This window comes from Strigops habroptila, chromosome 1 (genome assembly GCF_004027225.2).
Source record: "Strigops habroptila isolate Jane chromosome 1, bStrHab1.2.pri, whole genome shotgun sequence".
NCBI lineage: Eukaryota > Metazoa > Chordata > Aves > Psittaciformes > Psittacidae > Strigops > Strigops habroptila.
Genome location: NC_044277.2, coordinates 23,915,893 through 23,940,556, shown reverse-complemented (window position 1 = coordinate 23,940,556; position 24,664 = coordinate 23,915,893). Strand labels below are relative to the sequence as shown.

At 40.5% G+C, this 24,664-nt stretch overlaps 2 protein-coding genes across 12 annotated transcripts in view; one reads left to right on the top strand and one right to left on the bottom strand.

Moving 5' to 3' along the window:
* Positions 1–7,822, bottom strand: part of RAD54B (RAD54 homolog B) — a 66,201-nt gene extending 58,379 nt beyond the window's left edge. The window contains exons 1-3 of one of the 2 annotated variants that reach the window (XM_030511206.1): positions 7,741–7,822; positions 5,219–5,373; positions 4,402–4,543 (exon numbers count right to left, since the gene is read on the bottom strand). In XM_030511206.1, coding sequence (XP_030367066.1) covers positions 4,402–4,543; positions 5,219–5,356 — 280 coding nt within the window. In that variant the 5' untranslated portion in view covers positions 5,357–5,373; positions 7,741–7,822. The remainder of the gene's footprint in view (positions 1–4,401; positions 4,544–5,218; positions 5,374–7,740) is intronic. The other variant, XM_030511212.1, reaches the window with a different exon arrangement.
* Positions 7,823–7,858: 36 nt separating this feature from the next.
* LOC115619224 (RING finger protein 151-like) lies at positions 7,859–24,591 on the top strand. 10 transcript variants are annotated; one of them, XM_030511326.1, is made up of 8 exons: positions 11,573–11,974; positions 12,995–13,112; positions 14,048–14,276; positions 15,459–15,598; positions 17,388–17,550; positions 18,742–18,862; positions 19,832–20,074; positions 20,665–24,591. In XM_030511326.1, the coding sequence occupies exons 3-7, from the start codon at positions 14,071–14,073 to the stop codon at positions 20,066–20,068; spliced, it is 867 nt and encodes a 288-aa protein (XP_030367186.1). In that variant the 5' UTR covers positions 11,573–11,974; positions 12,995–13,112; positions 14,048–14,070; the 3' UTR covers positions 20,069–20,074; positions 20,665–24,591. The 10 variants fall into 10 exon arrangements, with proteins under 10 accessions (XP_030367169.1, XP_030367146.1, XP_030367179.1 ...); XM_030511309.1 differs by lacking the exon at positions 11,573–11,974 and adding an exon at positions 7,859–8,061 and having other exon boundaries at positions 14,051–14,276; positions 19,832–24,591; XM_030511286.1 differs by lacking the exon at positions 11,573–11,974 and adding an exon at positions 7,948–8,061 and having other exon boundaries at positions 19,832–24,591.
* Positions 24,592–24,664: the final 73 nt, after the last annotated feature.

The following is a 24,664-nucleotide window of genomic DNA, read 5'->3' as shown; positions in this document are numbered from 1 at the left end:
AAGCCATGTTGGCTGTCACCAACCTCCTCATTGTTTTTCATGTTCCTTAGCATGCTTTCCAGGAGAATGCTCCATGATCCTGCCAGCCACAGAGGTGAGACTGACTGGTCTGTAGTTCCCCAGGTCTTCCATTTTCCTCTTCTTGAAAATCGGGGTTATATTTCCCTTTTTACAGTCATCGGGAACTTCACCTGACAAATCACTGCCTTAATTTGTCAAATATGATGGACAGTGGCTTAGCAACTTCTTTTTCAGCTCCCTCAGGACCCGCAGATGGATTTCATCAGGTCCTGTGGACTTGTGCATATTCAGGTTCCTAAGATGATCTCAAACCTGATCCTCTCCTACATTGTGCCTAAGGCCTTCATTCTCCCAGTCTATAGAGACCCTATAACCTTCCATTCCAACACTTCAGTCATAGGAGCCATCCCACCATGTTTCTGTGATGCCAAGATACTAAGTACAGTTCAGAGATCTGCCTGTCCACTGTTTCTTCAAATTATCTGTAATTTTTCGTTATTGCTTATAGGTCTTCAGAATGTAATGAGGGTAAGTAGAAACCAAGCACGTTGAAGAGCTGCAATAATATCCTTCCAAACATATTTATGGTTCTGTTTTCAATTACTGTTAAATAGTTTAGAAATGTTAAAGTAACTTTCATTTTTAAAGAGCATACAGACTTATCTGATAGAATTCTCTGGAAGCACGTGAGAAAAAGCATTAATGACAATGTCACATGAATTACCTCCCCTCCACACATCTGTTGTCAGTGTCAACAAGTACTATATTCTGAATACAGAACAACGACAGCAAAGAGATTGCTGTGCTCTTTGCCTCTTAGGTTCAAAAAGCAGTAGTAAAGTTCATTTTCCTACTTACGGAAAAACACCATTTTCCAGTATTCACAACTTAGAATCACGATTAGCAAACTGCCTGTTGAACAGCATGTTCAGTGTCTTACAGTTCAAAATGTCTTGAAATAACAACACATAGGTAGGTTTTTCACCCAACAACTCAACTCTTGTAGAATTTCAGAATCCCTCATGCTGCACTTTTATTAGCGACATTTTAGGAAAGTTTACTTTGAAAAAGAAGCCTGGAAAAGCAAGTATTTTTTTAAGATACACCATAACTTTTAGATTGATGCTATCTAATCAAACCTTTACTTGTCTGCTCCGGGAAATGGACACTATGTGTCAGATAACAAGGTTTTTTTGAAAGAATGCACAGCATTTTCAGGGCTGGGTTTCAGAAAGATTAGCTCTGGGAACAGTGCAGTTGTCCAATAGTCCACAGGTGTTTCACAAGAATGTCAATGGAAACAGAGGGATTTATTTACACATTCCACTGTTGCACTGGAAATCCAAACACCGCAGCTTTGAGCATGGTATAAAGCTAACAAACAGTTTATCATCTGCATTAAATGATATGGATACAATAAACCATAATAATGTGCACACACAGACTTTTTCAATCTTTAAATTATTTTAATGTCCCTTTAACAGAGAAGTCTTCTTTGGCTGCAGAGTCTGGCAGTCAGACATAATTCCATTATGGTATTAATAATAATAAAAAAAAACCCAAACTGACTCTGGCTTTCATTACTGGTTTCCATTACTTCTGAATTTCATACCAAACCCAGCTTTGACAAAACAATTTCATTTCACACTACAAAGGAGGTTATGCTTTGCACAATGTACATAATTGCTACTTCAGCTGTAATGAATAGCAGACAAACGTGACGTAAAGGGCAGAAGCTGTCTTGGAAAACTTCAGTTATTAAGAAATTACTTAAGATTCAGCAGAGCCCTGATGCGGAGTTGATTTCACAGCACAGTGATTGCATTACCCGTGAACCTGATGATCATACTAACATTGACAGTAGATAGCCTTATTTTATACCACATTTCGTCATAGCTTTACAAAGACTTGCAGGGTTAGCCCCATTCTACACACATAGAAAGGCTTTGGCACAAAATGGCTTGTTCACTCACTCAGAAAGGCAGCAGCACAACATGAATAGAAATAGCTCACCAAGTCTCACTGCACAACTTCTTGGTTATTTTTCTAAAGCCACCACAGAGAACCCATACCAGCTGCACCCAGAATTCATGAGACTGAAAAAGCATTTAGTATCTTTTCCACTTCATAACGTTTTTTGTTGTAAAAACTGCTCACTTCCCAGATTATTTTGGAAATAAAACCTCTAGTTATCTTTCAAGTTCACTGCTAGACAGAACCAGCCCGCACATATTTTTCAGATATAGGGAAGCAGGACCACTCAAACAACTTATCTCATATACATTGAAAATTTTCTGTAAGTATGAACTTCAATCAGAAGAACTGGAAATTACAGCATGCAGCAGATAAATAGAAACCCTTAAGACAGACAAGGAGGCTGAATTTTCTCACATTAGCTCTGCAAACAGTGCGTACACTCTGGGTCACAATATGATAATGGCAGCACCCTCTCAGGGCTATCACAGCGGGCCAATGAGCCCCTGTTTTCTGGGTTGAAACCAACAAGAAGAGTCAATGGAAAGGGCTCTGCAGAGCGCCTTACGGAATAAAGGGGGCTGCTGCCTGCTGGGGCCTGGTATTCATAAGATACTAGAAAGGGCATCCGGAGGTTGCACAAAGCTTCTAATGAAATTTTTGAAGGAAAAAGAACAAGGACAAGCAAAAGGGACAGATGGAAGGTGGTTCAGGGATGTCATAGTTTAAGCCCAGCCGGTAACTCGGAACCATGCAGCCGCTCGCTCACCCTCCGCCGGCCCCACAGGGACCAGCTCCCAGGACAAGGGAGAAACAAACATAGGAAAATAAAAGGAGCTCACCACTATGTCAACCAGGTGTCTAAGGTCAATTACTAGAGGCACCTCTACTGTGTTTTCACCTGTGGGAGCGCAGGTCTGAGTAGCAGCAACTGGACTGGGAGCTGTGGGACCTTTGTAGTTCATGTGCTCACACGCCCACAGCTGGGATGTGCAACACATCAAGGAGCCAGCTACTGAACAGTGCATAAGATCAGCTACTGGAAGGATATATATTCTCTCTGTGTGTGTACACCTATATACATATTTATAGATGCATATTCTTTTATTTTCCACAAACAGGCTTTCACTGTGATCAACCAGAGAGGAGGAACAGGAGGTATCCCCTGGCACTGTTTGTGTTCGCCCAAGTGCTGTGGTCTCTGTCTGTGTTGGCCTGTTACCAGCCATGTGTGTACGTGCATCTATATTGTACATACACATGCCTACTGGACCTTGGGACATGAAGCCATGGCAGCTTTGCTTCTATCAGACTTTCAGATTTAGCAGCTCTTGTCAGAAACAAAATTAAATATAACCTTGTTAATGCCTTCTGAATTATAATTCCAACCATTATGGAATCAAGGTGATAAGCAGTCATGAAATGCTCTTTTAAAACTCCACTCATTACACAAAGTATTATCAATTAAGTGAACCCTAAAACAAAGAGAAGGATCATTACCTATGTAATTAATTATGAGGAAACAACAGTGAATTAACTGTAAGACAGATGTTGAAATGCCTGAGCTGGCTCCAAGAGAAATGATTTTCGTCCAGCATGGTTAGTAACTCAATTCAAGTGCAACGCTTTCAAGATGCACTCAGCTCCGGAGGTCGTGCACCTGCACTCACACAACACAGAACATCCCTGCACTGTATCTGTGATCAGGGCACAGTGAAGAGTGGGAAATGAAGACACCCAACCCCACAGAGTCATTCAGGTCCATCAAAGTGCATGTGCTACAGTTCAGAAACTTCAGTATCTTTGCAGTGCTTACTACCTAGCTTTTTGGAGTAATATTCATTACCAGGAGTAATGAATGAGTAAGTGACACACATGAAGGGAACAACCCTGTTCTGCTCTGATGCTACACTAGAGCTAGCAGCCCATGCTTGGAACCTCAAGTGTCCACTGGAGACACTGAAGAAAACAGCTCAGGTCTTGCACTGAAGAAAAGAAACCCTCATGAATTCTGAAAAACCCCATGAATCCACTCCGAATGGTGAGCATCCTCTGCATGAGGCCAACAACATCTCCAGATTACACTTTTCCACTATTTAAGGTAACCCGACTCTCATCTTGATATTACTTTAGACTAGAGTGAGATGACTATAGCACTCTTCTGGAAGACACACACCTGTATACTGGTGCAACCAGCTGGCTTCTAAAACATCAACTTTTTTTTCCTTTTCTATGTAAAAAAAATAATGTTTGTTTCTTTCACTCTAGCCAGTAGAACACCAAATAATTCCACCCTTGCACAACCCTTATATTAGTAGTTCATAAAAGCTTAGTAAGTACTGTATCATGCATAAGCTTTAAAATTCTTTTATGATACATGGCAATAAATAAGAAAGGGAATCTTACCAGCTTTGGGCGTATTTGATGTTTTCATTTCCACCTTGCTACTCTTATTAACACCGAAACATGCTTTGGTAGCCTTTCCTTTTCCAGCTGACTCCACAGACTGTGTAAAATTTACATTTTGATTCTGGTTCTCATTTCTCTTCTGCAGATAGATAAGAAAAAGTTAAGTTTTTCATGCAGCTGAAGAGAAATGAAGAAAAATGAGAAGGGATCTTACTAGATACTAATCCTCGTTATCAAACTGTTGATATACACATATACGACTCTACACAAATATATGCATTCCAGTGCTCACAACAAAAATCACTTGCACATGATACCAAACAGCATTTGTACAAGTAGTTTATGAACTGAATTTAATAGAAGTCTTCTGTAGATGAAATCATTAAGAATTGTGACGCTTTTTTTTTTGCTTCATATTAAAGGTTTTGTGAGAAACTTCCTTGCAGCAAACTGCAACTTTATGTACTGACATTTCATTACTAAGTATCTTTGGTTTTTAACTGCTTTTGCCAAAGCATTTCAAATATTTGAATCCAACAAAGCCCATGACAAGATGCAATCTCTACCCCAGCTACACTAAGAAGTGTATTTGAGCTCAATACTGATTGTTTATTTGAAGAAAAACATCCACTTCGCAGAGAGGTGGGAACCTACCTGAGAAGCAAGATCAAATGTAGTAAGAGCAAAGGTATCAAAATCTATTCTGAACAGACTCATTATTTAAGCAGAGATTGTTTGTGGTGAGCTTGGATGCTATCTTTTAGTAATGACACTGTACAAACAAATACACTTTTCAGTGCACTGTTCAGTTTACCTCCTTCAATTGCATTTCTTGGTCCATCTCCTTAGTTTCACTCTTGAGACAAAGTGTGTTATTTTTTCCTGGTGGTATAAACCTTGGCTTTTTGGATACATTTCCTAGCACTTGACTTGGAGCCGCTGATCGCCTCATATTTAGTTGTACTGCTCTAGAGGGTGGAGAGGAAGGAAGGAAGCAGATAAAGACAACTGTAGTCAGAATAGGCTTTACATATAAATATGCATCCATAGATAACAATATAAGCACTATTTAAAACAAAAGCATAAAAGATTTTCAAATAATATCTTAATTCACGAGCATAGTACAACTTTATATAAAGTACCATTGTTGCAGTGAATTGTTTTAGTACTAAGAGAGATCGACTACAGTGAATTCTGCAGTTGAACATTTCCCTTTTCATTTGAAAAGCCAATAATGCGGTTCGCAATAGCAAGAAATGCTCTAGAGATGTGCAACATAGGGCTGCTTAACTAACTTACACCAGGTTATAAAAAGAAAGATAATTTGAAACATTACTAATTATTCTAAACACTTAAATGTAAATTTGAAAAGCCCATTATTAGCGCACAATGAACAACAAATTTAGGTATGTTTGCATCTTGTCGCAACAGTCAGGGTGTTTCTGCACTTTTCTGACGCTAGCCTGCACTCCAGTGGCTCACTAGGGCACAACAACCTTTCTTCCCAAGACTTGCACAGTAGTAGTACTGTCAAGATGCTTTGCAAACAGGCAGACACTAACTTGAGTACTGCTATCTCCTTCATATCCGAACAATTAGCATATCTATGATGCTGTTACTAGACATAAACCTTCCTGGCAAAATGGCCTGAACTGTTGTCACTTCCATCGTGACTGTTACTGAAAAAACCAAGAAAAGAGGCCTCTGGCTGCATCAATAGCAGTTCACATAAATGAGGACTACCTGACAGCAGCGTTAGCATATGAACTTTGGTTAAACCTATGCAATAAGGGAGTAGCTTGGTTATTATAACAGGAGTACACCTGTAGTATAAGCAACAGATAGTCACTGTAAAAGCTACAAAGTTGTCAAGAACTGTCCAGAGGAGCAGACTGCAAGTGCCAGGGCTGATCACAGCCAGCTTCAGGTGCTATATGAATTTGAACAAGTTCTTTACCCTACCCAATCCCATAATGCACGGTGACACTTGAGAAGACAACTCAGGACACCCCACAACTTCACATGAGGACTATGCACAGTGCACCAGAACGGCTACACTAACCCTACCCACCTCACTTCTAAAGCTTGTCAAGTGTTGTGGTTTCCAAACCCAGTTGGACTTTGAACTCTCATTTGGTCTTAAACCACAAAACCAGACTCATTAGGAGATTCGTAAATTAGTAATAAGTTTAAAGACATGACTCTCAAGAACTCAGTAACTTCACTCCCATTAAATTTAAAAAGATGCAAGAATATTACCAGTATTACCTAACTGCAACTACAAAAACCATTAAGGGTTTCTGGTTTTTTAAATGTAATATTGCTTCCAGCAATACATCTCTCTCTAACTTCAACATACAAGCTTTTAAAAATATAAAATACAAAAATAATAAATAAAAGGCTTATTTTTTGTGTCTTTACAGTATTATACAGAAAAAAGGCCATTATGGATGTGCAACAAATGATTGACACCGGCTCTTTTAGATGGGATCAGAGTAGGTGTAGGAAGAGCAAGGAGTGGCTCCATATTACAACTAGATCATTTGACAAGCAAATATAACCTTTCCAGCCCCCAATCTGTTGAATTGCCCCATACTCACAATACCATCAGGTACAATTGCAGGAAAGCACCTGGAGGTACCATGAGAAAAGTGCTGCTCCTGCCTTTATTAGGCAACCTAGTTTGACTAAATTAAGTGTACCATGAAACCACAGCCTACAACGTCTCATGAATGCATCTGCTTTTGCAAGCATTGCATTCGGTAGTATTTTTCTCCTTAAAGGCATCTGAACATCTGCATCAAAATGAAATACATACACAAAGAATACTTCAAAATTTTACACACAGAACTCAACACTGCATACATCGAGTCCTATTAAAGGCAGTTACGTTACTCATCTTGGCACATATTTAATATATATTCAAGGATGCTCTCTTAGACACTTTAAGAGACATTCCCGGCACAGATTATAAAGCTGAATGTTGGCGGGTTTGTAGGCAACTACGAAGATGCGACACAGGGTTAACTTTTACTCAGTTGACCTGCAGACAGAGAGTACATCGCTTTGAACATCAGTATTAGCGAAAAAAACTCTTCAAATGGGTAGTAACTGCAAGGATTTGGAGCAGGGTCCAAAAAAACAACGCTATTCAAATTGCTATTACCGGCACAGCCCGCCTCAGCCGACCTCTAACAGCCGGGGGGAGGGGGAGGAAGGGCAGAAGGAATGGTCTCCCTGCGAGCAAGCACAGGTACCGGCAGCGCCCAGCCAGCTCCTCCGTCCTCCACCCGCCGCCCCTGCCAGGAAGAGCCGGCCTCCCGCCCCCGGCCGTACCTCAGCCACCAGCCCCGCCGGCTCCTCAGCACTCAAGCGTCCCGCCGCCGGCTCTCGTCAGCCCGCTGCCCGCCCCGCGCATGCGCCGTGCGCAGCACAGCGCTCTCAGGGGCTACCTCAGCTGCGCACGCCCGGCACCTCCCGCAGAGGAAACGTCGTGGTGCGCATGTGCGGGGCCGACCCGTGGGGCGGTGCTGGCCGTTCGTGCCACACACAGCATGGCGGCGGGGCCGCTTTCCTTGCGGCGGGCCGCAAAACGAACCTCGATTTTGCGACAGCGAGCGGCGGCCGGGCGCGGCGGCAACGGCAGCGGCGGGAGGGGTGAGTGTGGGGAGCGGGAGGGGTGAGTGTGGGGAGCGGGAGGGGTGAGTGTGGGGAGCGGGAGGGGTGAGTGTGGGGAGCGGGAGGCGGCGGCCGCCGCCGGGAGGGCTGCCCGCGGGCCGGGGCGGGAGCGGCGGTCCCGGGGCGGGGAGCGGGCACAGGCGTTGCGCGGGGACCTCGTCAGGGGGGGTGGTGGCTCTGCCATCCTGCTGAGAAGATGGTGGTAAGTGCGCGTTAGTTGTTTGAGTCCCCTCAGGCGCGGTCGTTATGTCCCTGCTCCTGGTGTTCCCAGGCCAGTTTTGTTCTCTGTGCCTAAGACCGTTGGCCATTCCCGAGGAGCCTTCCTCCAACCTCTGCACAGCCTCCTGCCCACCGGAGCCTCTGGGCAGAGCTCTCCTGCCCCCGGTCTTGCCTCTGTGCTGCACGGTCCAGCCCTTCAAAGCCCGAAAGGGAACTGTGAAGTGTGTATCTTGAATTGCTCTGTTTTGAGTAGGTTTTGCAGCGGGACAGCAAGTGGAAGCATTGTGTAAAAGTGTTCTTCGTCAAAGTAGTGCCAGTTTCTTAAGTAGTTCCTGGTAGAGGCATAGGCCTCAATTAATTTTATATGTTGTACTGGTTATTATAGACGCTTTTGTTGATTAAGTCAGCTGGTATTGATGGCCATTCAATGTTATCCCTTCTGGTCCCTTTCTCTTACACAGATGTTTGTGAGACTCCACAATGCACCAGCCTGGGGAGCTGTGCTGAGGGAGGAGCTGTCTGGCAGCCTCAGCCACAAATGCAGCTGCTGTCCGTGTTTCCTTTCAGCCCTGGCTGCAGTTTCTCATCCCCTGTTTTGCCCCACTTCCACAATCAATAGAGCTTTTGCTGAGCCGTCTACAAGAAAATCTAGCCTGGCAAATCACTGAGTAGTTGTCTCAGCCAGTTCAGGAAAAGGCCAAATTAAATATTCAAACTGATTCAAGGGAGGAAGTAGACGAAGGCTGTGAATTGGCAGATAGTTTGGCTTGGGCTGCTGTAGGAAAACTGCCAAAGTTAAACCTTTTTTCTTCTCTTTTCTTTTTTTCTCCAGTTCAGTCTTAAAACAGTGTTACCCAGTGTGATACATCAAGTGGCCGTAGAAACAGCTTGTACTGTCAAAACTGAAGGGGTGAATCTGCCTCTGTGGGCATTAGTAGTGGCCTGAAGCGGCTTATGCTGGCTGTGGCAGAGTGGCACAAGACACCTTAAAACATTTCCTCTCTATAGCAGGATTTAAAGCACAGTGTATCTTTGTGAAATGGAAGCTGAAGCAGTATAATGTTTTAATGTTACCTCATCCCTGGGCCCTGCAAAGATTGTCTGTTCTTCCAGTCACACATACTTCTGAAAATGCAGCCTTAGTGATGCACATCTGTAGTTCTGCCATGATTCACTGCAGCCCTTCAAACAGTTCTGCTTTGATTTGTCACATAGAAAAGAAACAGGTTTTTAAAATCAGAACCTACTGTAGATGAAAAAATGCAAGTCATTAATCTGACCTCAGTGTCCTGCTTTTTACAATGGAGTAGCTTTGATTGGTGCCAGGCATTTAGCAGGCTATGTGATTGTGTTGCTGGGAACTAGTATTCTCCCTGCTATTTTATCCACACAAAATCTCTGTTTGAAGGCATAGCTCAAAGCTATAGGTATGCACCTGCCTAGCAAACAATGTGGGATGACAGCTACTGAAAAATGACTTAACATCTGTGAAGTCTGGAGGATATTTTTGCTTGTCAAAAAATATGGGGAGAAATAAAATATATGTGAAATAATGGAAAGTAAATAGCATGTAATAGTTTTGGGGGTTTCTGCCTTCCAGATTTGGCACCCTCAAATTCCAGATATCCTCATGGACAGTGTCACTAGTAATGGCCAGGCAATGCGTAAAATTCTGGACCAGAGAAATCAAAGACCAAGCAAGGTTTGGAAATGTTTGTGGAGTGTGGGAAGGCAGTGATAAATAATGCAGTTTATAGGTGCAAACAAAAAAGGAGTATGACAATGATGAATTGTAATAGAAATAAAAGAGGAGGTTTTGAAGCAAAGTTGAGAAGAGGGAAGTTTCTGGGGAAGAAGTTCAGAGTAAAGTGATCTGCACTGGTGGAGCACATGCCATTCATTTGGTGCTGTCTGCTTATCTGTTGATTAAAGTGCATCTCTTGAAGTTGGCAGGAGATAAAATATCTCTGGTTCTCAGGTCAGGAAATTTCTACTGGAAGAGGTCTGGGACTTCAGTGACAGCTGTTGTTGTAGGTCTCAGACTCAAAGCCACAAGGATTCGGGCACTGTGTGGGATGGTGCTGCTCCAACACCAGTCTTGAAAACATAGTGAAGTTCTCTTTAGAACCCCCCTTGATTGTCCTTTTTGCCTCAGAGTTCCCATCCACTCTTCATTTGAACTCTGGTTTTGGTTGGGGCTTTATATATGTATTTGTTGTGCTTTATTTTTTGTCAAGCACAAAGGTGTTTTATTTTCCCCCACTTGATAAAAATACTCTTTCCTGCATTCTGATAGACTTCAAACTTGATAAAATATTCCAAAGAGTGTCTTGAAGAATTAGTGCTCAGGAATCAGCAACATGTGTGCAAAATGTAGCTTATGGTAGAACAGCAGTCCTGGGACAGCAAAAATACAGTTGTGTTGACGTATTATATATCCCTATGAAAGTTTTCTAAAAGCTGAATCCTCTGGGATCCTCTAGGTCAAATCAAAGTTTTAGGCTTACAGTTCAAGTTATAGAATGTGTATATGCTATTTAACAGTCCTCCAGCATAAACATACTATATGTTTCAATGCTTTCATCAGTATTGGGGACTAGTATTTGACTTCACATTCTGCTACTGATAATGAATGTTGTTTTCCACTTTTTAAGCTTTCCATTGTGGTCCTTGCTGTCCTTACTGTTGTCCTTTGTGCAAACACAGTGCTTGTTTTGTTCATGCAGAACTAGCAAAGCCCTGAATTTCCTGTCGTTGCAGGAGAACTGTAAAAACTTGTAAGGAAACAACAGTGTTAAAAAGAATTGTTTTCTTGAGCAGACTGCTTGAAGACATAGAATGTCCTTGCTATGACCAAAGGAATAGCATATCCCAGACACCTGTAAATTTTGTTTCCCTGTGTTGTAGCCACAGAAGCACAGAGCTAGATGCAGTCTGTGAAATCTGCCTGGGACCTTGTCAGGAGTCCAGGTGGGTTGCACTCCCTGCTGCTGTGGCAGTGCTGTCACTAGGTCAGTGGACTAGTAGGTGTCCCAGCTAATCTAAACCTGGCCAAAGCATGTCTGCAAGCCATGGTGTTGGCTATGCAATAAGCATGCCAGGAGAAAATAAAACAATATGTAAACCCTGTAGTAGGTAATATGTTTGGTGTTTGGGTAATATGCATTGCTTGCTTGTGTTATGTTTGCTTTCATTACAGGTTTTAGAACTTAATATTAGCAAATACCATTTCAATACAAGCACCTTTTATAATCAGTGATGATACTTTTGATACTCAGATACATAAGATCTTCTAAATTCCAGATTCATGTTGTGTTCATGATGTTTTGCAGACAGGCAGGGTACTCAACAAAATAATCACACACTAGCCCTAGAACATGCACACTTTATTAAAGAAGCACGCTAACGCCAGTCAGGTATATAGCTATATATATAGTAAACAAGCACAATAAAGCAAATCAGGTGTGTATGTATATGTATAGCACAGAGGAAAATTAGCGGTGCATCAAATCGTTACTGTATAGGGAGAATAGTGATTAAGAAGAAATACATCACCGATTACCACCTAATCATCATCATCCAGGCCACACTTCAAGCTGGGAAGCCCCATTGCAGCCGATGCCGGGAGTCTTGGCTAACTCGGAAAATTCCTGTGTGGTGCGTCCGCCCATAGGTGAGGCTTCACGTTTGGCTACAAGAGGGTCCTGCTTTTATACCCTTAGAAACACAGCCGGCTTTGTGCCAGACCTGTAATTGTTCACTTGTGTGGCCATGCAGTTTCTCATGATCTCACTGTTGGCTGTGCCAAGAGCGTTGGCCGGGCGCCCCGGTGTGGCCAAATGTGAAGGTCATGGAACAGCTGCACGTTTATGTTTTCCCACCTCTTTCCAACAAATAGTCATAATGAATATAAATATATATACTTTTGGAATACACTCTGTCAAAAACATACTTTGCTATGTCCTCGCAGTCATTAGTGAGGATCAACTCTCGCTTAGGTTCCCATCCGTTACACATGAGGAATTGCAAAGTTCTTTTCTCCCTGCAGAGGAAAATTTGTCATTAGTCCTTAGAGATCCTTATTGTTGTTAGACTGTCCTAATTCAGATTGAGATTCTCTTTGAATGTCACATTGCAGTCGCTAGATATCAACTGCAGGGATTTAAGTGATTACTTCCTTTTTATTTCTTTTTTGTTGTAAGTGAACAATCTTAGTTCTGCTGCACATCGGACCAATGTCATTTGTCGATACAATGAACTTGACTGTGATACTTCTGTTTCAAAAATGAACTGCATAACATGCCCAGATAAAACTAGGTTAGATAAGAAACTTTCATCTTTCTAAGGAGTATAGTTTTACCATATTTCAGTTGCTACTTTCCAATAATACTGAATTGTGTTGTCTTCAGTCTTACAAACAAAACTGTAAGGCTTCAAAATTAAATGGCAGCAGGATGTTGAGTTTTGTGATAAGTATCTGCACCATTAATAACTGAAAAAGAGACTGATGATTGTTTTTCTCCCCCCAGTCTAGTCAGATCTCTTGTCTTATTTGTGTTTTTTACAGTGGCTTGCTTTGGAAAGCTTTGTTTCAGTGGGCTGTCAGGACAGCGTCTATTCAGCAGCTGGCGGGTTGGACACAGGACTCGGTAACTTAGGAAACAGTACTGAGCCTTTCTCATTTTTCTCATAGGCATAATAAAGCAGTGAAGAGAAACTGGAGGAAGGAAGTATTACATGTCTTACTGATCAGAAAACTGTTTCTGAAGTATTTGGATAAACTACACATAAATGTAGTAAGATCTAAAGAGGTAGGATATCTTCCTTTTCTGTTTTATTCAGAAAACCTCGTAACTAACAAAAACCTCTCTCACAAATCTCAGCGGGGTTACAAAAGTAAATTTATATGTTAAGTAGGAATAGGAAGCCTAAAACATATTCTTTTAAGTGACTTTGGGATCTTACTGAACTCTAAGCTTTTCATGATAGGATTCTGATGAATGCAGATTGCTGGTTAGTTCTTCTTTACAAAGCTTTCAAATCCATTTAAAGGCTACTCACTTTTATAAAACAGACCATGTGGGAGAAGACAGTAGCTCCTTATGATTTCAGAGTAAGCTGCAGTTTTGGCTTCTTTTTCTTCCTGAATATTAAGTATTTCTTTAGGCATGTGGAGACTTCATGCTGTTCTCTCTGGAATGGAAGTCTACAATGAGTAGAGAATCTTAGCCTTTTCAATATGAAAGCAACATGTTAAGTAACGTGCAGTTCATAAATACAAAATCTGCTAGCTGGAAGTGCCCAGCTGTTGTCTGTAAGGATATTTTTTGTAAGTTGGTTAGGCATGATATAGAAGGCTTTAAAATGGAAAGCAAACATTTGCATTTGAACTTCTATGATGTTTGTGTTTCAGGTAGAATTCAAGTAAGTAGAAAATCCATCTTTCACAGTGGCTGCTAGAACTGTGTTCTGTAACAGAGTTCTGAACAAGTGTGGCTCAACTGCCTGCTAAAGTCTTTGTTTACAGAATTCAGAGAAATTTGGATTCTGACATCCAGCACTACAGTCCTCAAATTCTCACTTAAATCTTAAAGTCTCCAAAGTATGTAAGTGTTTGCGTTCTCACTGTGAAGTTCTTTATTCACGTTAAGTTCTCCATATTTCTAGGGTTGCTTCCAGGCCTTTTTGTGGATCTGGCTGTACAGATTCAGGACAAAGACTGCTTTATTCCTCTGTGTTGTTTTAGTAGGTTGAAAGTGTGTGGAGAGCATGGGTTATGATATTGAGCGTTTCGTTGGCTACGTCAATGAAGGGCTGTTATGCTCCATCTGCCGCGATGTGTTAGAAGATCCATTACAGGCTCCTTGTGAACATGCTTTCTGTACTGCTTGTATACATGGATGGCTTGTTCATCACAGTAACTGCCCTGAAGACAGACAGATGATTGATGTATCTTTGCTACGGCCTCTCTACAGGTATACAGTAATCTTGCTGTATGTTGAAATCACATGAATTTAGGATTTCTCAGCTCCACTTGCACAGCTTTATCTCTTGCCATTTACTGTCGCTCAAATTGTCTTTATCCAATATGCCTATTGCAGAAACTGCTTGCATGAAAGCATTAACATTTTCTATTTATTATAACAGACTTTCAAGGTATTAAGATTTCATACACTTAGTTTGTTCTCCACTTTTTCATATCTTGAATGCTGATTATAGATATCTGGCTGGATATTATTCCAAAAGTCTTCTACAGCACCAAAACATTAAATACTTTTTTAGAGAAATCAGGCGAAGCAACCGTTGACAACAGTCATGAAACACTGTATATCTTTCATTTTCCTTTTCAGCCTTACCTAGATGCTGTAGTTGGGTTTATAATGAATAATTTCTGTGGATATAAACTCAACTTCTCACCTTTAAATCCTTTTTTAAAAAGGTCTTAAGCCATAAGAATATCTGTCTTGAGCCACCTCGTCAGGTAAAGCAGACTGTTTTCAGAAGTGTCTTCCATAACTGGTCAGGCAGTTGGACTAGATGATCGTTGTAGGTCCTTTCCAACTGAACTGTGCTATTCCCAGCACATGGAGTTTCATCAGTAGACGCTACTTGCTGTTTAACCCCTGCATTGTCTCATCTGCCAGATTAATGGTTGTGTTTAAAACCTTCAGCCACAGATGATAAATTTACTCCATTTGTACTCTCAGTATTTTTGTCACTAATGAGATTTTCTGCCTGAAAAGTTGACATATAGTGTAGACAGAGCCTTCGAGTTTAATTTACAGATTGTTTGGGATGTACTCGCTGTAGCCAGTTGGGTTTGGCATGTTTAGAAACACAAAACTTAAATGATGGCTGAGTAGCCCTTGTGTTTGTTATTGGTAACATCTGCTGAGCAGTGAAAGGTCATGGTTAAAAAATCATTACAAAATAAAGATTTCATTTGCACATTTAACTTTGGAGGCTAAATTTTCCATTTACATTGTTTCTTTTAAGCCTGTCCTTTTGCAATATGGAAAAAAAAATTAAACTGATTATTCACAGTTTTTCCTAACGGAGATGAGAATTTTGCTTTCTTTTCCCAAAGTTGAAAATACAAACTTTTCAATAATGTTCCCAGATATTAGAAAAATTATTTCTATTTTTTTTGCCTGTAGATACATGAGAAATGATTTAAACCGTCTTCAGCTACATTGCAAAAACAGGGAGTATGGCTGTCAAATGGTTTGTTCTCTGGAGTCTATAGACAGGCATGAAAGGGAGTGTGAGTACAGTCAGATACCCTGCTCCAATGCTGGTGAGTAACATTTAAAGAAGTTGAATCCTTTATGTTCAGAAAACATGTTTTTATCACCTTTCTGTCAACAGAATGGCAGTAATGGCCATTGTTTCCAAACAGAAATTCAAAGCTCTGGCATAATCTGCTCTTTACAGCAGTGGTGTGGGACAAAATGTATTACTGATTTATGGCAAGCATGATGGTTAGCAACTGTTTCTTACCCAAGAGCTGACCACAATGAATGAGTATGATGGACTTCAAATGTATGAAAATATAGTAGTGCATTTGCTTTGCTTTCTGTCTTTCAATGAGTTTGTCTTTCAATTTTAACTGCTTGTTCTGATGTTTGAATGAGTGTAATAGCTCCTACAGAATGCTAATGGATCACAATTTACTTATAAAGCATCTGGTTGCCTGGTGCATGTGCAGCTGCTCACTGTCATCTTGTTTTAACAGAAACCTATCTTGGAAATAAGAATTGGTTTAAGCTAAATTCTGTTTAGAATTGTTGAGTTCATGTTCAGGTTTTTATTTAAAACAAACCTACACCTCTCGAGGAAGAAACATGCTGCTAAAAAGGATCATAGTGTTAAAATTTCCCAGTCAATTTTATTCAGAACGTCATATGTTCCTAGACAAAGTTAACATCTAATTCGTGATGCTAAGGGCACAGCAAAGTCTGTTGTTGTAATTAATTATAAGAAGATTAAGGTGCTAGAATTGCTCCACTGGAAGTTATAATTTCTCTCAGCAGGAAGTGACTCCTGCAGATGCTTCAGATTCACCTGGTTTACTTTCTACAGAAACAGTAGTATTTGTAGAGTTCCCACACCTGATCTTTGATGTCTGGTGTTCAGGGCATGAGGGCTTTTGCATCTCTTGAACTCTTACTCTAGAATACAGTGGAGTGTATTTTGAGTACCTCAATTACAAATCATAGTTATTGGTAAAGCTCTTCTAGAGGACTGCCTTTTGTAATTTTCTAGTATAGTTTGTTGGCAAGTTTCATTGGTTCAGTTTTCTTACATGGATTTAAAATTAAATGCAAGTATTTATTACAGCAAACAGCACTATAAGATCAAACATTCAGACTGCAGTCTTCAGATGCAGAGTGTTAAATGTAACAATAATGTATATAATGTTCATTTTTGGTTCTCTACATTTTGTTTTTAATCACTCCAGGTTTGTAAAGTTTGTATCATAGAATTTCTATGGAAACATTTCTAAATTTGAATCAGTTATTAAATGTTCATAAATAAATGTTGCTGTTTATTTATGTGGTCCAGTATGTTATGCACAAGACCAAACAATTGTGAGGAAAATAAGGTTCCATCCCATCTCACCCACATCTCTCTGACTAGGTGTCTTTGGACTTTTTTCCTAAATTTGATAACCTAAGGGGTTTTTTAACACATGGGCATTCTTCAATTTCGGTCAGTGCAGTCTGGTAGAAGCACAGGTGAGCTGCCTGTGTCTTAGCTTGGCATCAGCACTGTCGTTACTGAATTTGCTTTAATGACAGACCAGTAGTAGAAGACTTGATAGAAAATGCCTACTATCAGTTTTCCAGTGTTTTCAGCTGATGGATAAATATCTTACTAAGACTTTAAAAGAGTGTTTTATTACTAGTTGTGTGTGTTGTAACCATCATATTCGTGTTCTAAAGAAATTACATTTTTCATTGCTTTAACAGAGTGACAGTTGTTTAGCTCAGGACATTGCAGCTTGCTTCTGTTTTTGTTTGGAATTAATTAAAATGCTTTTATTAGTTGTAAGCAACTGGCTTGTCTTACTGTTTCCTGTTCAGGCTGTACAGTTCAGGTTGAACGACGTAACTTAGACGGTCACCTGGCAGTGTGTGAATACCGGAGCCGTGAATGCCCCAATGGCTGTGGTTACACCATTCTCAGCGTGGAAGACACACAGCATAATTGTGTGGCTGAGCTAAGAACAGAGCTAGAACTACTTCGGTACAAATCTTCTCTTTCTTTGATGTTCATGTTTGGGCCTAAAATCACTGCATAAAGTATGTCAAATACTAACACTGGTATGTGTTACATAGTCTATTAATTGCTTGATACTAATGGGCCAGTATTATTATGGATCAGCACGGACCTGAAATTCTCACTGTTTTGTTTTGCTGTTACTTTTTTTTGCCCAAGTTATTATAAACCCTAAGATACCATTGCTTGCAGTTGAACAAAGCTGTGAGCTGGCTATATACAATGACAAAACACCTAAGAAAACTGGACTGAAGTTGTCAATTTAATTTTTCCATGGGACTGTTACAGACCCAAAGTCACATTATTTAATAATTATATTTAGTTTATATTTTTACAGATCCAGAAAATGAAAATCTATAATTAGTTTGCAGGTACAGACTGATAGATTAAACTTCTGAGGATCTAATTTTCAATTTTTGTTAAAATCCTGGCAGATTAGTAACAAGTTAGTGAATATGACTCTTCTTAACAGCATCCTTTTTTTCCTCCTATAGATATTTCTGTAGCTTTCCCTTTCCATGATATTCCAGTTGGACTTGGTTTTTTTCTCATGCTCCTTCCCATTTCTATCTTTCAACTCATAGTCTAAGTCTTGTGCTCTTGAACATTGCTGTGAAGTCGGGCTCAAATCTGGTTTAAATGCATTGAGACACAAGGGATTTTGCTGCCTGGTTTCTGAACTCAAAAGGTTAATGTAGGAACAGCTAGTTTGGGGCTGTGAAGCTGTGTGAATGATTAGGTTATAATAGTTTACTTCATATTTAGTGTCCACCATAAAAGTAACAAGATATTTAACAATACTGTAGTATTCAGACTTTTTATCTTGACTGCATGTCTTTAGTAATACTAAGCAAGCAGATACTATGCGTAAAAGGCAGTAAGTAATTTCAAGTCAGAAATACATGTTCCTGAGCTCATAGAATTACTTCAGGAGTATGATACAGTTGTCCCCTATATAGACCATGTGAATGGTCACATAGTGCCCCCTGCTAGTTTTATTTCAATTACTAAACAGTACTGTCATGCCTGTGGAGGTGTGTCCTGCAGAGTGTGATGGGAATCGCATCGGGCTGTTTGGCTGCAAGAAGGCTTTCTGGAATTTGACAGTCATTATTTTCCATGCCTACAACACTTAACAAGGCAAAATAAACTTTTTAGGTCAGAAATGATCTGCAGAGTGGAAGAGGCAAAACATGAGATGGAGTCAAGGTTAGATTCACAGAGGAGGCATATGGTCCAAAAAGAGAGTATTCTGCAAAATGAAATTGAAGAACTGAAGGTAAATAGGATCATTTTATTTTCTTTCTTCCCCCTCTCCTAACAGCCTAGCCCTTTGCTTTTCCCAGTAGTAGTCTCTTATTCTGTAAATGTAGTCTCGTACAGATGAGAACTACATTAAGTATGGGAAGCAAAACAGGGGTTAGTACAATGCGTTGCAGGCTAATCTTCTCCAGGGAGAAGCAGGCTGAGTGCTCTGTTCATGTGGTTTATCTACTTCAAATTCATTTGGAGCTAATCTGGGTACCCCTGCACAAGGACTGCATTGTTCTGTACATAAGATGCTGGCAAATCAGGCTGGAACTCATTTTCAGTGTCTAAACACAGGGCATACATCACAAATCAGATGTAATTAAATACCCAGCTCCTTTTTTAGTGCTATGCAAAGTGGCTTAATCCAGGGCTGACACAGAGCCCTGCTGCAGGCAGTGGTATTTACACTCTGGTTCAGCTGTGGTCAAAAGGTTGGAAAGTCGCACTGTAAACTTAATCAAGTAATGGGCAAGGCCATCTTATCTTTTCATTCATCCAGTTCATTTCTATATCACAGAGTAATGACCTTTTAAAGCCCAAAGCAAGTGCTTTATAGTTTACATTTTTATTTTTACTGGATGTGATGTTAAATCCTTAAGAATGTACCTGAACATACCCAAACTCTTACTTTGGTCAGGGTCTTGAAATAGAAAATGTAAGCAGCAATGGGTACATCCACTGTGTCTTAGTATACTTTATAAGAAACTTTTTGCACTTTTAGGAAAACTGTTTTGGAATCTTTGAAATGAGACCATCTGACAGGGTGAATGCAGGATTGTGTCTCAAGTTGTTTACATTTATTCTGCTATCAAAAAGCTATTTCAGTGTTGCTTATTCTTTATAATCCCTCACCGTACATGCATGGCCAATTCAACTTCATACCACCGTCACTAGAAAAGAGTTTGTTTCTTGCAGTAAATGTGTGCTTGCGTTTCAGAGTCAGATGTCACGAATGATGTCAGATGTACGCTCCCTGATGGCTGCAGAGAGGCAGCACCGGCAAGAGCTGGAGCAGGCAGAGCTGGAAAAGCGGGAATTAATGGAGCTGCTGAGGGGGCTGCAGAAGGACTGTCGGATAACCACTGCAGAAGGAAGCAGGAAGCCAACAAACTTCCGCCCTCTGACACGACTGGAAAGCGTGAAACGAAAACCTAGGGAAGTTACAGTTATCTGAACAGGAGTAAGCTCAAAAAGCACTTTCTTCTATTTTCTGTGCCCGTCTGGCTAACTTTTCTACTTCGGATGAATGACTGGTAAACTTTACTTGCTTTCTTTTAAGATCTATATTACTATATTTTCTCTTGGGGCATATAAACAAATGGAAGAATTTTCTCTTAGGGAACATTGGGCATTAAAGCCACTAATTGGCAAATACATTTTTAGCTAATGTTTTTATAAAAAGGGAGAAAGATACTTGATTTGTCATCTCTTCAGTGTGTCATTTACAGGAGTCTTTCAAGCCTTTGAAAGTCAAGGATAAATAAAGGTTGTTACTTTCCTGGTCCATTGTAGTTCGTCTAAGTCTAGTTTATGCTTATGCTTGAAACAGAAAATGTGATCATCAGTAATGACATTTGGGATGTCCTTCATTTTGGGAAAAGTCAGTAATAGAATTAGTAAGTCAGTGATAGAAATTAATAGAGCTTTGGCTGTTTATAGTCTGTAGAAGGTCTGTTTCAAAGGTGGAAAGAAAGCACTTTATAATTCTACAGCTATGTAACAGCTTCAGGGGAGGTTGACTTTTACTTTAGAGCTTCGCTAATTTCCCAGGCTGGTACTCACTGAAGAGACTAATACCAAAGCCTGAAGTAAGAGTCACCCAGAACCTTTTAAATGCTTGTGTGAGTAACTTGGATTTTGTGGGAGGGGGTCTGCATTTGGTTTAAAAATTTGAAGCTTTTGTATGTGCAAGTATCAACTATTTCTACAGGGTCCTTTAAGCTGAAGACCAGCCTATTTGGTACTTGGTATCTTTAAAGCATACATAAATAGGAGTATCCTTAATTTTCTTCTGGCAAGTTTAAGGCTACTTGAAGATTAATGTCCACAACAGATGAATATTGGCGCAGTCACTTGGACTTTGGGTGTCTTTATTAGTACTCAAGTTTGCAGTTGTGTAAGACTCACAAATACTGAATCACGGGGGCATTTGCCTGTAAGGACTGCATGAGAAATCTGTATAGTTCATAGAATTTTCTCTAAACTTCTCACCCAACCTGTTCACGTGGGTTTCAGTGGTATAACTAAGCCATAGTCTGTCTGTTGCAGCTCCAGTGGAGTCAGTAGGGAAGAGCCTGGCTCCTGCTTACCGAATGTGTTAAATCAGCTTTGAATTTTCAGGAAAACGTGTGCAGGTGCAGCAATCTGAATAAGCTAATTTTATAGTTTAGAAAGCAAAGAGCTTACTGTGCATGCCTTGCTGTCACTCAGAGCAATGCTTTTGTGGCTAACAGCATAACCAAAGAGAGAGGCAGCAATCTTCTGTAGCACATATGCTACATTATGAAGACTTGCAGTCAGAGCTGCCTTGATTTCAGGCATCAATAAAACCTTCTAACTTGCTGTTTCTTTAGTACCACTGAAGCAGATGTGCGCGTGTTCAGATCTTGTGCATTTAAAACCAGGCGGAAATAACTCTTCTGTAAATGTTTTGAGTTTCTTTTGCTGAAGGAAAACATTCATAGGAAGAGTTATGTCCAAATATTTACTTGTTTTCAGTCCTTATATTGTAGATGAAATTACATTCATTGCCAGTATTTAGATCACTATAGCAGTCTCACCAGCTCACGACGTGGCACATCTCTTAAGCAGCCATATTAACAATCTGAACCAGTAAAACAATAGCTGTAATTTGGGAAGGCCTTCATTCACACTAAACATCCAGCGGTCAATTCATTTACATCAGTGTGGATATTAAAGCTGTAGGTAGAAAGTAAGAATGCTTTTATTACCTTGTGTTCTAAATAAGATAGCTGTTGGTGTCTGTTGTCCGTGTGGCTCTATTTTGGCATTCACTCTAATTTTGAAGCTTCTTGGCAACACCAGATTTCATGCTGTTAGAATCAATCAGTGTTTTTCTGCGTGCTGTAACTGTGTGGTTCTGTCATGTGAATTTATCTCCTTTGCTTCATGTAAAAGAAGAAAAATACTTCAAAATCCTGTAGAATTCAGATGAACTGGATCATCTTTCCCAAGTTGGAGGGCAGTAACCCAGTCTTTCTGTTCTGACCACAGAAAAAAGACAGTTACTAGCTCTACATTTTCTCCATAACAAGATCTCTGCGTTTGTCTGCTTTATGGATTTCACGCACTTATTTCACTAAACTCCTCCTAGTACAGGAAATAGGGTTTATTTAATACTTAGCATTTGGTGTGCTGTCTGTCCTCTAAGTGACAGGTATGAAACTGCATGAGAAAAAGCAGCCTAAGTGGTAAGGAAGGACTTCAATCTGCACAGTCTATTTAGCTTCTAGCTGCCAGTTCTGAACTTCCAATGTTCAGATGTGGCCACGCTTCGGACTCACCTGCTGCTGGAATGACTCATCAGCTTGGGTTTCCTTTCGCAGCAAAGAAGCACTTGCAGAGGTATTTTCAACAGTCACATTAGTAGTTGATAGCATCAGATCCTTCCAGTTACTTTAAGTTTAATCCCATTCCTCTGTGTTGAGAACTCTTCTGCACTTAAGACTTTCCTCTGCTGATGAACTACACACAGGGTGGCGTATGCTGAAGTGTGGTCATCGTTTTACCTGTCTTATAATTACCTAGGCTGAAATTAAATAGCCCATTATGTTAATATTTTCTCTACTTTTAGCTTTTCCAGTCCCATGTATTACACAGCTCTTAACAGCAGCTGGCAGAAGCAAGGGATTTTTTTCTTTCAAATAGTCTGTAATCCTTTTCATAAAAATTAAGGGTCTAAATTTAGATTAGACATCAGGAATAAATTCGTCACTGTGAGGGTGGTGAGGCATTGGCACAGGATTATAGGAGAGACACTGCTAAAAGTGCATTACAGGAGGGCTGCAGCACTGAGTTACTGGTGGTGGCATTCTCATACTAAAGCACAGAGAGAGCAGACTGTGGAGGGAAGGGGTGTATGTGCTCCGACTGTCTTCCCTCAGCCTGAGAGTAATGATGTGGCTGCACCAGCGGGTGCCAGCAGGTATCTCACCAGGGCAGGCTGCTAGCCTGTGGCATTACAATTAACCCAGCATTAGAATTAAAAGGAGATTAAAGCTTTATCCCCAGTTAAGCGGGTACAAAATGTCATGGTACCAAACCTGCGAGTTTCACAAACAAAACTCACAGAGCATGCTGTTAAGTAAAGGATGTGAGACTACAAGGTATTACAAGGAGGAATGGCTGAGGGAACTGAGGCTGTTCAGTCTGGAGAAGAGAAGGCTCAGGGGGACCTTATCGCTCTCTACAACTACCTGAAAGGAGGATGGAGCGAGGAGGTGGCTGGTCTCTTCTCAAAAGAACAAGAAGTAACCCCAGCCCTGGGGTAACGGTTGGACTTAAATGATCTTGAAGGTCTTTTCCTACCTAGTTGGTTATGATTAAACTGGGTGAAAAAGAATGTATTTAAAGGAGGATGTATTTACTGAGGATGTATTTAAATAAATTAGTATTTTAAAGAAAGAGGTGAAGTTTTACCTTTGAAAGGAAATCAACATTTACATTGTCATTCTGAAGACCCAAGAGCACAGTTACAAATAGATGTAAACTATTTCCCTTCAACTGACTTCTCCACTGGTGAGGTCAAATTCCAGACAAAATATAGTTTCCTCTGTTTCCTTCACCATTAAAGCTGTGTTCTCTGTGCTCCTCCCAGGCACAAAGTTGTCGGTGGTCTTGGCCAGCACAGCCCCTTGCTGCTGGGATTACTTGAGCTGAGTGGGAACAGTGATTCGGGGGAGGTTTAGCTGAGTTTCAGCAAAAGGCCTGGAACTGAGAACTGTGCATCCAAGTCAGGTACAGGACGGCCAGGGAAGAATTTTGCTGACCCCCCAGTTGAGGTGGCAGTTTGTACTTAGTCTGATTCTAGTACTACATTAACAGTCTCATATGAGATAAACTCATTTAAGTAGCACACAAGAGTTTTTTGTCAGCACAGAAGGGAATGGAATTACACAAACAAAATACCTAATACAGTGAAGTGTTTTTAACTGGCCAGAAGTGGTTTTATATCAAATGCTGTTAGTGTTTCTAAGAAGTTTCATGTATCAATAGATCCCTGTGGCAAACAGTTCCTAAGATGTACAGAATTGGTAGCCTTGTAAGTTAACTTTTCCACCTGCTGTCCTCTTGGACGTTTCTGGATGGTGCTTTTCTACAGCCATTTCACCTAGAAGAGGGGGTAGCATTCAGAAGGAGCAGTATGAGCCTTGCCTTTCTCCGTGCTGCTTCTCAGGTGAAGGACGGTCAGTCAGGGAGATTTTACCACATAGCTAGATGCCTTTATAAAGACCTACAATTCTATGCAACTTTCTATTAACACATAAACACTGAACTGTCTTCCAGCATTATGGTTCACTGCCAGTCTATGTACGTTTTCTACCTTTATATACACAAGAATAAACAGTGCTTAACAGATCTTGATCTCTAGTCTGTACATGACACAGTAACACTCTTTGTATCGCTTTGAAGTACACTTTGTATAAAAGTTGAACTAATAAAGGGTCTACACCATAATTACTGCGGTTTGGTTCACTTCTTTCTGCTGCACGAGCTTGAGTATTCTTTATCAGGTGAAACAGCACAATTC

Bases quoted from the DNA above. Each gene is read 5' to 3' on its own strand.
- LOC115619224 (XM_030511309.1), top strand. From the start codon at position 14,071: ATGGGTTATGATATTGAGCGTTTCGTTGGCTACGTCAATGAAGGGCTG. The intron at 14,277-15,458 runs GTATACAGTAAT...TTTTGCCTGTAG, and splicing joins TTGCTACGGCCTCTCTACAG to ATACATGAGAAATGATTTAA. The intron at 18,863-19,831 runs GTAAATAGGATC...CTTGCGTTTCAG, and splicing joins ATGAAATTGAAGAACTGAAG to AGTCAGATGTCACGAATGAT.